Here is a 16140-nt window from a genome sequence, read left to right on the forward strand (position 1 = left end):
CAAAATGTGAACATCTGTTAATTCTGGTTGATGGGTTATTACATTATTCTGCTTTTCTATATTTTCTAGACTTTTTATTTTACTTTTTTAGAAAAGGAAATAGTGGCTGGGTGTGGTGGCACACGCCTGTAATCACAGCTCTTAGGAGTCTGAGGCGGGAGAATCTCTTGAATCTGGGAGGTGGCGGCTGCAGTGAGCCAAGATCATGCCACTGCACTCCAGCTTCAAACAACTAAGAGAAACAAAACAAAAAAGGGAATACTGATCTAATACTAACTTTAAAGTTAAAGGGCTTTGATTAGTCTAAAGGGATCTTTCCAGGTGGCGTGGCCATGCCTTAGCCTTTTCTGAAACACAGTCCAGTATTCTGCTTGTTTCCCTGTTACAATAGACATGGATTAAGGAAGTCTTACCACTGAGTGATTAATGTCAAATGCTGGTACAGATGGCTTACCTGTTTGGCAGGTGTGTTATTTGTAGCAGATGGGTACTTGATGTTCTGCAGCTTCTGAAAGGCTTCCTGATACTGCTCGGGGGTGTCAAGGCTGAAGATGCTCTTCCACACTGCAGTCACCCTCTCCACGAAAGGCCCTTCGGTGCCCGTGTTCCAAGTGTGGTAAGAGGAGGAGCTTTTGCCCTCTGAAAGCTGCTTTTCCTCCAGATGCCTGGACAGTAGCTCCAGAAGGCAAAACACCAATCTCTGACCCTGGAACACGACAACAAGGAAGAGGAACTGTTATACAGGGAAAGCACTGGATGATCTCGAGAGCTCTCCCATGTCCTTCAAAGTATTTCCCTTTGTATCTGCAGCAACCAAAGCACATTAGTGAGCTACCTGCCCCATATGAGTCATGCATGAAAAGGGACAAAGGGGGCGATCTGACAGACACTTCCCAGGTCCCTTTTGGGGGAAATCTATCCTTAGAGCTCAAGAAACCATTTTTATAACACAGAATCCCAACTGTAGCACTACCCACAATGATTTAAGCCACACACAGACCAGCCACTTAAGCCTTGTAGCCTAGTTTGAGGAAAAGATGGGCTGGGCTCATCAGGTTCTTTCTCCCTGACCAAACTTTGGACTCAGGAATAAAAGCATAATGGGCCAAAGGTGCTGGAATAGACAAGCTTTGTAGATCCAAGAGCTGGGACAGGCATTAGGAGCCATGTCCAAATAGGTTTAATAGAGGAAGTTGGCTGGGAGAGAAGAAAACAGAAGCACAGAGAAGGCCTAGAAAATCTATTTTCACTAGATTTTTAGTTGCCATGAGATTCCTTGTGTACTCCTATAACAATATCTTCTCAGTTAAGCTTGCAAGAGTCTCTGTTGCACAAAACCAAAATAGCCCTTATCAGAATATTTAGCATATGCTTATTAGGTTTTTTTGCTTTGTTAAGGATGCTGTTTAAGAGAAAAATAAAATGCTAAACAGTCATTCTGGAAACTTTTTTTGATTGTGGATAAATTAAAATCTCTCTAGACTTGGTCATTTTATAAATAATGCCCAGTGGCATTATCTTTTAGGGTGTCCTATTTTCGCCCCCATTTTTATTCTGCTGTTCCTAGAAAGCTACCTCATGTACCACGTTCCTTGGGCTCTAAATATTCAGCTAAAAACCATCCGTAGGCCCTGTACTCTGTTAGAGAATGAAGAACTTCAAAAACCTCTTGTTAGTATTTTACAAAGTTATCTAAAGTGAATCAAATGTTTACATGTTTTAGAAACTAGGTAAGAGTGCCAATGCTTTAATCTGTTTTGATGTGTCAAAAAGGCAGTGGTGTGTTACTGATTTTTAACCAGATGGGAACAAAAAAATTTAAGAAATAAAGAGATTTCCATTTTCCCAAACTTTTGTCTTTTTTTTCTGAAGAGTCTCACTCTGTCACGTAGGCTGCAGTGCAGTGACGCAATCTTGGTTCATTGCAACCTCTGCCTCCTGGGTTCAAGCAATTCTCCTGCCTTAGCCTCTCAAGTAGCCAAATTACAAATGTGTGCCACCATGCCTGGCTAATTTTTTTATTTTTAGTAGAGACAAGATTTCGCCATGTTGGCCAGGCTGGTCTTGAACTCCTAATCTCAAGTGATCTGCTACATCTGGCCCAGTTTTTTTCCATAGCTTACAGTTAAGAGGGGCATTTACAGGTAGAGTTCCATGATTTCTGTTAGAGGCCAACCATTCTCTCTTCAAGGAAGACAGTGCTGGTAACATCAATGAAGAAACCCTAGACTGCTAACCCAAGGCCTGGGCTGACTAAGGTGTTTTTTTTTGTGTTTTTTTTTTTTTTTTTTTTTTTTTTGAGACAGAGTCCCACTATGTTGCCCAGGCTGGATCTTGGCTCGCTGCAACCTCCACCTTCCGGGTTCAAGTGATTCTCCTGCCTCAGCCTCCCAAGTAAGCTGGGATTACAGAAGCGTGCCACCACGCTCGGCTAATTTTTGTATTTTTAGTTGAAACGGGGTTTCACCATGTTGTCCAGGCTTGTCTCAAACTCCTGACCTCAAGTGATCTGCCTGCCTCGGCCTCCCAAAGTGCTGGGATTACAGGCATGAGCCACTGTGCCCGGCTCACAGGTGTTTTGTACAAACAGATAAGCAATGGGAATTACTGTGAATGACCATATTATCTCTTACTCTGAATATGGCAACTAACAAGTCATAGTACTTCAGTGGGATAGCATGGCCAGGGCTTGCTGGGCCTGCCAAATTGGCACAGCTTGTGCAACTGGGTTATTAACTTGGATTTGACTAGAAAAGGATTTGGGACACTTCCCTCTTATATACTACGAGATGAAATAACAGACTGACCTGTAGACTTTCATGCAGTTGCAGGGCTTCCTGGGCTCCCACCCAGTTGTTGGCCGGAAGCAGCTCTTGGGCACATCTGAGAGCCAGGGAAGCAGACAACTCATCCTCTCCTACGATGGCAGCCAACTCTGCAGCCGTTCTAAGTGATGCCGCATCCCCCTTTTTGGCCAAAACTTTGGCTGCATCATAAGCACAAGTGGCCCCTAAATAGCTATAATATGAATAAAAATGTGAAGAAAATGTCATAAACAGATTTTTATTCCCATTCCTAGAGGATGGAATCATTTCTTTCTATCTACTTTGCTGCATGTGCCTTCCTGTGGTCCCAGGTATGTCACTGCCCCGGTTGTTCCTGTGAGGGCTGAGGCCAGCACAACTCAGCAGAGTGTATGAGAAACAATATCATATAGGTTAAGGACATAAGGAAAATGAGAGGGAATGACTCCTCTGTTGGGTTCAATCCAGCATGGGTTGAGGTTCCTTTATTTGATGTTATAAGAGACCATTAGAAAAATGCATAATTTCTTAATCTGCTGCTGAGGTTTTTCTTGAATAGTTATAGTGATTTAATATAAATAAATCAGGAAGTAGTTCCTGATGAGTCTTATGAAACTAAGTTGAATATACATATCTTTTAAATAATTCCTTGCTGCTTTACCTCCACCTCTAAACTTATTACTTGTATTCTTGTCCTCCCCTTCCTGGCAGAAGCTCTTCTATGTTGGAAGCATCCCTCCACTCCTCAGGCTTACCATTTGGCTGCTACAGCATAGTGGCCATCTCTTTCTAGGATGGTTCCCCAGCTGAGGTACAAGTCCTTCAGGACTGGGTCCTCTGGGCGCAGCCGGGCCTTGGCAATCGCAATAGCTTCCCTAAAGGCAAGAACAGACCCTTTAGCCAATCTGAAAAGGCTCCTCTGTGTATGGTCCTAGGAGAGGCTGTAAGACAGGACAAACTGTCCCTTTTGTGTTGTCTTATTGTTCCAACTTCCTTTAAAAAACTGCACTTGCATTATATAGACAAATTAGAAACATATGCTGCATCCGTTTCTTCACTTAGATCAGCAGTTCTTAAATTGTGGTCTGTGGATTCCTAGGGGGTCCTCAAGAACCTTTCAGAGGGTTCATGAGGTTAAAACTATTTTCGTAACAATGCTAAGAGTCAGTTATGTGCTTTTTTATTAAAAAAAAAAAAATGTGTTGACATTTGCACTGATTGTGCCAAAGCAGTGATTGGGAAACCTGGCATCTAAGAAAGAAGGCGGTGGCTCTTACAGTGGAAAAAAAGGAAGAATGCCCTTAATGAAGCAGTAAAAATTACGAATTTTACTAAATCCGTCAAGTCCAAAACACTTTAATATTCTGTGTGACAAATGGGAAGAACATTTTGTGTTCTCTGCTGCATTCCAAAGTAGAATGGTTGTCTCTAGGTAACACCTGTATGAACAAATTACAAGCTAAACTGGCTGCTTTTTCATAGAACCTTCTTTCTTCTAAAAAAAAAAAAAAATGACTAACATAAATAACAGTTATTCAGTGTTGGGTATTTGGCAGATGTTTTTCTCAAAAATGAACAAAGTAGGCCTACCACTTCATTAAAAACAACCAACAGTATTTGTTACTAATGATAAAATGCGAGTTTTCTAGCAAAAATTAGAATTTTAGAAAACTTGTACCTACCACTTGTGTGCCTGAGTTTCCCATAAGTTTGAATTTTCTGATGAGACTGATGGTGATAGTAAGGAATGTGGTATTTTTGGGTATTTTATAATAAGATATGTTAACATTTGGAAGATCTGAACAACTCAGTAAACAAATATTTTTCAAATGACATACAACTGCTGAGTTGTAGCCAACATAAAGTTGTAGCTGGGAAAAAAGTGTTTTATTAGATTAAAGTGATCTAGAGAGAGCAATATTTTGAAAGTATTTTGGGACTTCTACTTCCAGCCATGATGGAGTAACTGGGACCAGACTTACCTTTCTGCCATAAAACTAAAAAACTGGACAAAATGGCTGAAACAACTGTTTTTAGATACCGGGTAACAGGCAGCATAGGATGGTCAGCCCTAAGAGAACAGAAACAAATGATGGGAGCCCTATCTTGGCACTGGCTTTCTGCCCAAAGCCATTTTCCTAAGGAAAACCAGAGAAAACCTCAGCAGTCTCTGAGTTGAGAAGAGGAAACAATGAAAATCTGAGGGGCAGGATACTAGGAAGGAGGAAGCTGTCCAGAGAAAGACATCCACAACTCTGCCTGGAGATCCCACTGAGTCTTTGGCTAAATTAAAAGCCACGTATGTAAAGGAAACTCCTTAAGTCTAAACAAAGAATGACTAGGTAACTGTAAGCTGAACAATTCCCAGAGCTTACTCAGGACTTGGAGACATCTGAGTTTTGATTTGTTGAATGCATAAGGCATTCAAGAAAGATATCAAAATGTAGGAGGTCCAAACTAATTCTAGAATATGATAAACTTGCCCTAACGAAGTTTAAAAACAAGCCATGAAAAGATCAAGCTGATACACAACTTTACTACTTACCAAAACAAAGTTTAACACTCTCTAAAGGAAGATAACAAAACCAAAGCAGGGTAGAACAAAAAGAAAATCTTGGCCAAGCATGGTGGCTCATGCCTGTAATCCCAGCACTTTGCGAGGCTGAGGCAGGAGGATCGCTTGAGCCCAGGAGTTGGAAATCAGCTTGGACAACACAGCAAGACTCCATCTCTACAAAAAACTAAAAAATTAGTTGGATGTGGTGGCATGCACCTCCTGAGTAGTCCCAGTTACTCAGGGGGCTGAAGCAGGAGGACTGTTTCTTCTATTTATGTTACTTTAACAATAGAGAAGTTTAGGTTATTTTCACATTATGTCCAAGTATTATCCCAACTCTAGGACCACACAGACCTGTAAAAATGGTTTGACTTGAGCAGCTCTACAGCTTCATACACTTTGTGGATGGAAAGTAGGTGAGAAGCGGCCTTGACATACTGATCCTGAAAGCACAGCTGTTTGGCAAAAGCTTCCACAGCCCATAGCCACACATGGTAGCCAGCTGAAAAAATAAAAGATGGTGGTTAAAAAAACAGTTGAAGAAAAAGTAAAAACAATACCCAGTACATTTGGGTTGAAAAAGCCTTGTTTTCGTCAATGCATTCAGCAGAACATTTAGATACCAATTCAGCTACCATTATGGATCATCTGCTTCATCTACACATTCTGAAACATCAATTGTTTGATTATGTAACACAAACAAAACAGTACAAAGTTGAAAAGATACAGAAAGGAATGTGTGAGCACAGTTAAATTCCTATAATCAGAACTGATGAGCCAAAGGTAACATGACTACGTGCTTTTTTTTTTTCCCTTTCCTTTTATTGTTTTTTGAGACAGGGTCTCACTCTGTGGCTCAGGCTGGAGCGCAGTAGCACAATAATGGCTCACTGCAGCCTTAACCTCCCCGGGCTCAGGTGATCCTCCCACCACAGCCTCCCGAGTAGCGGGGACTACAGGTACATGCCACCATGCCCAGATAATTTTTTAATTTTTTTGTAGAGATGGGCTTTTGCCATGTTGCCTAGGCTGGTCTCAAACTCCTGGGATCAAGTGACCTGCCCACCTCGGCCTCCCAAAATGCTGGTATTACAGGCATGAATCAGGAATCACCACACCCAGCCTTTTTTTTTTTTTTTTAAAGAGACAAGGTCTCATGATGTTGCCCAGACTAGAATACACTGGCTATTCACAGGCACAATTAACAGAGCGCTATAGGTCTGAACGCCTAGCCTTAAGCAATCCTCCTGCCTCAGCCTCCTGAGCAGCTGGGGACTACAGACTTGTGCCATTATATCTTTTAAAATTCACTAGACATGGCCAAATTGTCCTTCAAGAAGTTCTCACCAATTATGCTTTTGCCAATTAAAGTGTCAGTGACCTGCTTTTTTTCAAAGGGGTTGGGTTGGATTTATTAGTTTGTCTATTGCTGCAAACTTATTAGTTTGTCTATTGCTATTGCTTTGTATCTATTTGTAAGTGATTTCAAGCTTAAGACTGTGCTAAGAGCCATCTTTAGTGGACGTATCCTAGAGATGATAGAGCTTTTGTTGAAAAGAACAAACAAACAAAAACCATACCCGCTGGTGCCATAGCCACAAGGTTGTCTGTCAGCTCCCCTCTTTCTGCTGCAGTCTGGAGAACACCTTTGAGATCTCCTTTCCAAAGCATAAGCTGGTGAAATAACTCAGGGTGGTCATTTTCTAAGTGACCTTTTCCTGTTTGAAAGAGGGATAATGTTTGGAAGGTGTTTCAGAAACATCTGTTACTGACTTGTAGGAAAAGAAAGGCAAGATAGAAGAGAAAGTGAGCTCCTAAAATATGCAGTCATTCTCTGATGGATGTCACCTACCAGAGTGATTACAATAAGATCTGAAGCCCACTTGGTCACTGTACACTCACACACCTTCACATGTACTCAGAGTGAATGCTGTATGTTTAGGATCCTATGATGATGCAAGGGTTGTATCAATATGTAAATCAGGGAGCTCAAAACCTAGTTAGCTGACACGTAAAACTAACCATTATAATATCACAGGATGACAGCCATCAAAGAGGTGCACACAAAATGTTGGGAAAGTATAAAGATGGATGAGATTATGTTGACTGGATTTGCCTCACCTTCAATATCAATCATTCTATACAGGGTAGCCCTGTCTGTGAAAAGCCCCAGATGAAATCTTCCCTCAACATCAGCAGACACATCTTCATTCAGCTCTGTTAATTTAAAAAGGCAAAAAAATCAGATGAAGTCATTACATTGATTACAGTTTTCTGTCCAATAACTTCCGAATATATGTTTGGAACACCCACTTCAGACACTGAGAGAATCAGAGCTCTAACAGAGACTCCTGCAGTTACAAAGGGAGCAAAACACAAAAACACTTAAAATGTTAAAAGTGAACCCAAAATCAGAACATATTTAAGTGCAGTAAAAAACAAGCAAAACAATATTAATAAGCAAAAGAAAGTCCTTAATATTCACTGGGACTTACCACAAGGGGATTCAATATTCATCCTTTGCTTCAAAAAAAAAGTCAACTGAGTAATTTTCCAATAAGGAAAATAATGTGAAACTAGGTTAACTATGTAAGTTATAGGAAGTCATCACAAAGCTCCAAAAAGGCTATGTATATAATAAAAGCATAAAACATCTCCATCAAGACACAAGAAACTGATAATAGTTTGATTATGCAATACAGACAAAACAGTACAAAAATTCAAAAGAAAGAAACAAATGGAAGCCCAGGATAGTGACTACCCTTGTTAGGGTAGGGGGAGACAGTAACTGGGAGGGAGGATGGTCCTCCATTCCTGGGGAGGAGAAACAGAGGACTGGGAGGAAGATTTACTTTGAAAAAAAAATTAAAAAAAAAATTTTTTTTTTTTAAATAGAGAGAGGGTCTCACTATGTTGCCCAGGCTGGCCTTAAAGTGAGCTCAAGTGATCCTTCTGCTTCAGCCCCTTAAGCATCTGGGACAACAGGCACGCACCACTGTGCCTGGTGAGATTTACTTTCTTTTTATACTGTTTCAATTTTATTTTATTATGTGCATCCCTTTTCCACATGTAAACTTCAAATTTAAAAAATAAAATTATTAAAATATCAAAACAGTGGACATTAAATGAAGACTTTGAAAAACAAAAATAAAACAACCCTTCAAAACAAAACTTCCAAAGCAAAAGCTTCCACCAAATTTTTTTTTTAAGAAAATGCCATATTATGAGCATATTTCCAATAAGAAAAAAAGATTTTTTTCTCCATAGGATACTGTTCAATGGGGAAAAGAGTTGAAGGAGTTTATTCATGCTGAGATACTTAGGCCAACATACCAATTCTGGCACACAGATGGCTGGGAGGAACTAGATTTAGAATAAAAGCAGAGCGCTACATTTCAAAGCCATGGCAGTGCTGACAGTGGGTCACAATGGGGAGTTTGGCAGCAGGGTGTAGGGGTATAGGGATGTGGAGGGAAGGGAGAGCTGGAGAGCATAAAAATACAGAAAACAATTTAGACATTTCTTTGGGCATTCATTTAATAAATAAGTAAACATCCCTTATATACCAGTCCCGGAAGACTATGGATGGGCCAAGGAAGTACATTTTTGTACCTTTGGAGTGCTTTGCAGTTGCTAGTACCAAACAGTCCTGATGAAGCTCCTCTTTGGATCTGTGGTCCAGGCTTGTACTCAGGGGAAGCAAGGAACGAGCTTTTCTCTTCTTGATTAAGGTTTCTGAAATTTAATAAAGTACATACTATCTGAAGGAGAACTGATCAGAAACATAAAATGGAATGCCTATTGTGTGAATGTAACCTACTGGCAGGACGACACCACAGGCAGAGAAAGTTCCTCCTCCTAATAAAGAGGCTTTCAAAATAAATTTGCTGGGGGCATTGTTCACAATACACACAAAAACGCTCTTGCTAACATTTATGATGTAGTATCAACAACTGCAAAACATTTCATCAAGTGCTAAAAAAAATTCAAAAGCATGACCCAAAATGGAAGTGGAAGTCTGGGCACAATGGCTCACGCCTGTAATCCCAGCACTTTGGGAGGCTGAGGCGGGCGGATCACTGGAGGCCAGCAGTTCCAGACCAGCCTGGCCAACATGGTGAATCCCCGTCTCTACTAAAAACAACAAAAGGTAGCTGGGCATGGTGGCGGGCGCCTGTAATCCCAGCTACTCGGGAGGCTGAGGCAGGAGGATCGCTTGAGCCCGGGAAGTGGAGTTTGTAGTGAGCCGAGAGTGTGCCACTGCACTCCAGCCTGGGTGACTGGAGTGAAAATCTGTCTCAAAACAAACAAAAAACAAACAAAAAACCCATAATCAGAAAACCTACAAATATTTTGAACCTATAAAAACAAACAAGAAATCACACTGTTTTTTGACAGTTGCGTGTAATATATGTAATATTTTAGGCTGCTTTAACAAAATACTGTATTTTAATTACTAGATACCAACCTGGCTTCTCTTTTGGTGGCTCCTTTTTCAGTAAAATGACTTTGTTATTAATGGTGACTTTTGACTTTTCAAAGCCTGAGGAAACTGGAGTGCAGATAACTGGTTCTCTAGAAACTACTTCATGGGGGAAAAAGGAAAAAAAAAGTTAAGGATAAAAATAATACAGAATTTCAGTTCTTTGTAAAAATTAAGAGCCATTCCAAGCTTAGCAATATGATCAATCCATCTATTACCAAAACTTTTGAGATAAAATGCACTGGAAAAGAAGTAGGAGTAGTTTCCCCTTTCCCACCTCCCAAACTAGCTGTTTTCAGGAATCTGTAAGTCTATTACTTTGGTTTTTTTTTTTTTTGAGACGAAGTCTCACTCTGTCGCCCAGGCTGGAAATTCAGTGGCGCAATCTTGGCTTACTGCAACCTCTGCCTCCTAGGTCCGAGCAATTCTCCTGCCTGAGCTTCGCCAGTAGCTGGCACAAGCCACCATGCCTGGCTAATTTTTGTATTTTTAGTAGAGACAGGGTTTCGCCATGTTGGCCAGGGTGATCTCAAACTCCTGACCTCAGGTGATCCACCTGCCTCAGCCTCCCAAACTGCTGGGATTACAGGCATGAGCCACCGCTCCTGGCTTACTTTTTTTTTTTCTTTTGGTTAGAGATAAGATATAACTGTTGCCCAGGCTGGAGTGCAGTGGGTGCAATCACAGTCACTGAGGCCTTAACCTCCTGGGCTCAGGTGATCCTCCCCTCCTCAGCCTCCCAGAGTGGCTAGGACTATAGGCACAAGCCATTATCTTGGTAGTTTTTATATTTTTTGCAAAGATGGGGGTTCCCTATGTTGCTTAGGCTAGTCTCAAGCTCCTGGGTTGAAGCAAGTCTCTTTCCTTGGCCTCCCATAGTGCTGGGATTACAGGCATGAACCACCATGCCCGCCTTACTTTGAACTTTGACTAAGGAAAAAGCTTCCAGCCCTCCACAACTTTATACCATAAGCCAAGGAGTTCCTATACTTTGCTCAGGTGACAAAGCACTTTTTACATTTCTAGGTCATAAAGTACTAATTGCATATTTAATTACACTAACAGGAGTAACTTTAATAATAGAGAATACTAGGTGTATGCAATATGGTGTCACAATCCTGAGCACAGGAACTTTTTAAAAACAACTTGTTGATCCATGTTTTGTATAGCCATTTTGTGAAAGAAAGACTTTTTAAAAAAAAGAAAAATAAAGAGATGGGGGGTCTTGCTGTGTTGCCCAGGCTGGCCTCAAGCGGTTCTCCTGCCTCAGCCTCCTGAGGATCTGGGACTAGAGGTATGTGTCTCTGTACCCGACTAGAAAAGCATTCTGATGAGCCAAAATAATAAATCCATTAGGCTTTTTGCTCTTTATTTACCCCAACTATGTGTCTAACAGCTATCCCTTGGGATGGAGAGCATCAGGAATGCCTTGTATCCTATATTCTAGCCATTTCAATACTGTCACATCAATGGATTCTGTTTTAGAATTAAGTATGAGTTACTGCTTCTACTTACACTGTTTGCTATTTAATCGTTTATTTTTACCAGGGACCAGATATTTATCACTTGGTCTGACAAACCATTCTCAACAGGTCCCAAGTAAATGTACAAAATAAAAAGAGTGCTAAAATTTTTACCTAACAGTTTTTTTGTTAGTGATAGAACACTGTTTTGTGAGACATCTGAGAGCCATCACTATAGCTTAACTCACTAGAAAAACCTAATAACCATTCACACATTTTTTTTCTGTGAGAAGACAGAAAGCCATGTACAAACTCCACGTAAGGGGGTGAGAGCTTGCAAGTTTCCACAGTGGTGGTAGCTTCTAGGTCAGACATTTGTAAGGGACAGTAGTTTCTTTTACCAAATGTGGCTACTGATGTCATACTGTTAAAACTTTTCCCATGTAAGTTCCTATGTACACAACTGCCCCAGCTTCGCTTCGTCCCACGGTTTTACCTTGCCCAAGTTGAATAAGTTTTCTCTGTAGAACTTTACTATTTCCACCACAAACATCCACTAGAACCCCTTTAAAACTTCAAAGATGTTTATTTTAGAGACTTGAATAAAGCTTGAAAAAAAAACGAAAAAAACTAATGCTGTTTCCAAGAGTTGGAAAAATGGGAACAGCGAAGTTTCAAACTGAGTAAGGACCTAGCTTAGTTTCCCAGACACGACCACGAAATCCTAGTGATACACAGGATTCTGCCACATACCCGCTGGAGCAAGGCCACAGGGTAATTCCGGCTCCCGTGCTTGCTCCTCCCCTTCTTGGTCTGACACACCATTCTCAACAGGTCCTGAGTTCTCCTTCATGCTCTCTTCTTCATTTCCATCAATCGATTCCAGCTTTACAGGAGTTCTCAAGGTGGGCTTTTTCTTCTTTTTGGGCTTTGCCTTAGGTTGAGAGAGCCGTTTTTTCTCCAATTCAATACTTTTTTTGCCTACAAGAATCACAATAAAGGACAGACTAAAGTATACATTCTTGGTTAAAAGCACTCTAGGTGGTAAACTCCAATATCTCATTCCTCTTTAATAGCATTTTTACCCATTCCCTTTCTTCTCAATGAACTTTTAGAATTATATTATCACAATATTAACCAAACCCTTTTGAAATTTCATTAAATCATAAACATGATGCCCAGTAACACCCAAATATTTCAGTGTGTGTCTTATGAACAGGACATGCTCCGACGTCACCATAGTACAACCATGGAAATCAGGAAATTAACATGATTCACTACTGCCACCTACTCCATACTCTCTATTTAAGTTCTGCCAATTTTACCCAGATGTCCTTTTTTTTTTTTTTTTTTGGAGATGGTTTCGCTCTTCTTGCCCTGGCGGGAGTGCAATGGCGAGATCTCAGCTCACCGCAACTTCTGCCTCCCGGGTTCAAGCGATTCTCCTGCTTCAGCCTCCTGAGTAGCTGGGATTACAGGCATGCACAACCACGCCCAGCTAATTTTTGTATTTTCAGTAGAGACGGGGTTTCACCATGTTGGTCAGGCTGGTCTCAAACTCCTGACCTCAGGTGATCTGCCTGCCTCGGCCTCCCAAAGTGCTGGGATTACAGGCATGAGCCACCACGCCCGGCCTACCCAGATGTCTTTTATAGCAAAAGGAATCAATCCAGGATCACATGGTACATTTGGTTGCCATGCCTTTCTGGTTCCCTTCAGCCTGGAACAGTTAGTTGCATGGTTTTCCTTTGACTTTCATAATTTGAAACTTCTGAAGATTACAAGACAGTTATTTTGTCCAATTTCCCTCAATTTAGGTCTGCCAGATGTTTTTCATGACTAGATTTAGGGTATGCATCTTTAGCTGGAATGCACATTAGTGCTGCTGTGTTCATCCAGGGCAATCTATGAGGTAGCAGCTAATTTTTATTCGTCCCATTTGGTTTACTTTGATCACCTGATTAAGGGTGTGTCTTGCAAGTTACTCCCTAAAAGGGTATTTCCCCTGTTTAACTACTAAGTATTTGCATCTACTAGTTTTAGTATTCACTGATGTTTCTTGATTAAAAATTGTTACTATGATGACGCCAAATGGTGAGTTTGTTTTTTCTTTTTTTCTTTTTTTTGAGACAGGTTCTTGCTCTGTTGTCTGGGCTGGAGTGCAGTGGCAGAATCTCAGTTCACGGCAGCCTTACTTGACCTTCCAGGCTCAAGCAATCCTCCTGCCTCAGCCTCTTGAATAGCTGGGACTACAGGTGTGCGACACCATGCCTGGGTAATTTTTGTATTTTTTTTTTTTTTTTTTGTAGAGATGGGGTTTTGTCATGTTGGCCAGGCTGGTATCAAACACCTGGGCTCAAGTGATCAGCTCGCCTCCCAAAGTACTGGGATTACAGGCGTGAGCTACTGTGCCTGGCCCACAGGGTGAACTTCTAATTCCAGGATTTCACTCTACATTCTACCACAAGGAAGAGCTTGGCATCTAGTTGGCATCCTACCACAAGGAAGAGCTTGTGCTTCTCCCCATTTATTTATTATATTGGTCTGGACTCATGAATTCTTCCATTACTGTTACATTTACATTTTTAAGGTTTCTACATTTACATTTTAAGGTTTTTATCCTTTGCTTACTTTAAAATCATCTTTACTGAGGGGTAATATAATAAAATACACCAATTTTTAAATACTTTGGTACAAAGTACCTACCACCACCACAATTACTTTTGTACTAATCTAATATTTCCATCAAGCCTCTTTGTAGTAAGATATACCCCCTGCTTGAGCCCTAGGCAATCACTAATTTGCTCTCACTGTGGTTTAGTTTTGCCTGTTGAAGAATTTCACATACACCGGGCGCAGTGGCTCATGCCTATAATCCCAGCACTTTGGGAGGCTGAGGCGGGCAGATCATCTGAGGTCAAGAGTTCAATACCAGCCTAGCCAACATGGTGAATCCCTGTCTCTACTAAAAACACAAACAATTAGCTGGGTGTGAGGCACGCACCTATAGTCACAGCTACTCAAAAGGCTGAGGCAGGAGAATTGTTTGAACCTGTGGGGCAGAGGTTGTAGTGAGCTGAGAGTGCACCACTGCACTCTGGCCTGGGTGACAGAGTAAGACTCCATTTCAAGAAAAAAAAAAAGAATTTCACATGAACAGAATTAGACAGTATGTAGTCTTTTGTGCCTGGCTGCTTCTGCTTGGCATAATGTTTTTCTAGATTCATCCATTTTGTTCTTTATCAGTTGTTACCTTCTTTTTATTGTGGAATAGAAGCCTACTGTAAGGATATACCACAATTAATTCATTTATCTGATGAGGGACATTTGGATTGTTACCAGTTTTTGGTGATCACAGATAAAGCTACTATGAGCATTCTTTTACAAGTCTTTATGTGGACACATCATTTCATTTCTTTGGGTGTAAATTTCTAGTTGTTTAATATATTCTTTCATTTAAAATTAAAAAAAAAAAACTTATTTCACAGAGACAGTGTCCCCCTATGTTGTCCAGGTTAGTCCTGAACTCCTGGGCTCAAGCCATCCTCCTGCCTCGGCATCCCAAAGTGTTGGGATTATAGGAGTGAGCCAGCATGCTTGGCCAATTTTTCCTATTTGCTTTTATTTTGCAATTCTTGGTAGAAATGGGATCTCGCTCTGTTGCCAGGCTGGTCTCAAACTCCTGGCCTCAAGTGATCCTCTAGCCTTGGCTTCCCAAAGTGCTGGGAATACAGACATGAGCCACTGTGTCCAGCAGTTGCTTAATATATTTTGTCTAGCTTTCTAGTTGCTTATGGCAAGTCTGATACCAATTAATCTTTCTTAGCCAGGAATGGAATTTTCCTCTTACTTTCTTTTTTTTGTTTGTTTTGAGACGGAGTCTCGCTGTATCACCCAGGCTGGAGTACAGTGGCACAATCTCGGCTCCCTGCAAGCTCCGCCTCCCGGGTTCACGCCATTCTCCTGCCTCAGCCTCCCGAGTAGCTGGGACTACAGGCACCCGCCAACACGCCCGGGTAATTTTTTGTATTTTTAGTAGAGACAGGGTTTCACCTGTTAGTCAGGATGGTCTCGATCTCCCGACCTTGTGATCCGCCCGTCTTGGCCTCCCAAAGTGCTGGGATTACAGGTGTGAGCCATCGCACCTGGCCTCCTCTTACTTATGTTTAACAGTTGTCCCAGATTTGGTCAGTGGGAACCTCTTCAAGCTGTTTCTTTTGTCCTCTTGACATGTCTCCTGAATTCTTTGAGTACTGCCTTCCTTTCTGGCATAAGAATGTTCCAGGTTCAGTTTATTCTCTTCCTGTCCCAGACTGGAACCAGCCATTTCTCCAAGAAGCCATGGACATTTTTAGTGGAGAATGACATTTAGAAACCAAGATCTGGGCTGGGCACGGTGGCTCACGCCTGTAATCCTAGCACTTTGGGAGGTTGGTAGGCAGATCACTTGAGGCCAGGAGTTTGAGACCAGCCTGGCCAACATGGCTAGATCCCGTCTCTACTAAAAACACAAAAAAATTAGCCAGGCATGGTAGTGCGCACCTGTAGTCCCAGCTACTAGGGAGGTCAAGGTGCGAGAATCGCTTTAACCCAGGAGGTGGAGGCTGCAGTGAGCCAAGATCACGCCACTACATTCCAGTCTGGGCAACAGAGCGAGACTCTGTCTCAAAAAAGAAACCAAGATCTGAGTGCTAGGTATGCTCTTTCCTATTGTGGGTGGTGTTGTTCTCAAGCCCTTGTGGCTGCTTTCTTGCTTAGGCTCAGACCCCTGCCCTACTGACACTAATGCCCTACACGAATGTCTTCCTTGCTCAATCCTGATCAACTCAATTA

At 41.5% G+C, this 16140-nt stretch overlaps 1 protein-coding gene across 4 annotated transcripts in view; it reads right to left on the reverse strand.

Annotated features, from left to right (window-relative positions):
• Positions 1–16140, reverse strand: part of GEMIN5 (gem nuclear organelle associated protein 5) — a 52102-nt gene that overhangs the window by 8231 nt on the left and 27731 nt on the right. For 2 of the 4 annotated variants that reach the window (XM_034960865.3, XM_003828961.5), the window contains exons 16-24: positions 12061–12288; positions 9830–9943; positions 8974–9096; positions 7483–7578; positions 6942–7079; positions 5716–5863; positions 3560–3679; positions 2808–3018; positions 455–706 (exon numbers count right to left, since the gene is read on the reverse strand). In XM_034960865.3, coding sequence (XP_034816756.1) covers positions 455–706; positions 2808–3018; positions 3560–3679; positions 5716–5863; positions 6942–7079; positions 7483–7578; positions 8974–9096; positions 9830–9943; positions 12061–12288 — 1430 coding nt within the window. Of the gene's footprint in view, positions 1–454; positions 707–2807; positions 3019–3559; positions 3680–5715; positions 5864–6941; positions 7080–7482; positions 7579–8973; positions 9097–9829; positions 9947–12060; positions 12289–16140 lie in introns of all 4 variants that reach the window. The other 2 variants (XM_034960864.3, XM_034960863.3) reach the window with 1 other exon arrangement.

The sequence above is a fragment of the Pan paniscus genome, chromosome 4 (assembly GCF_029289425.2).
Source record: "Pan paniscus chromosome 4, NHGRI_mPanPan1-v2.0_pri, whole genome shotgun sequence".
In the NCBI taxonomy this organism is placed as follows: Eukaryota; Metazoa; Chordata; class Mammalia; order Primates; family Hominidae; genus Pan; species Pan paniscus.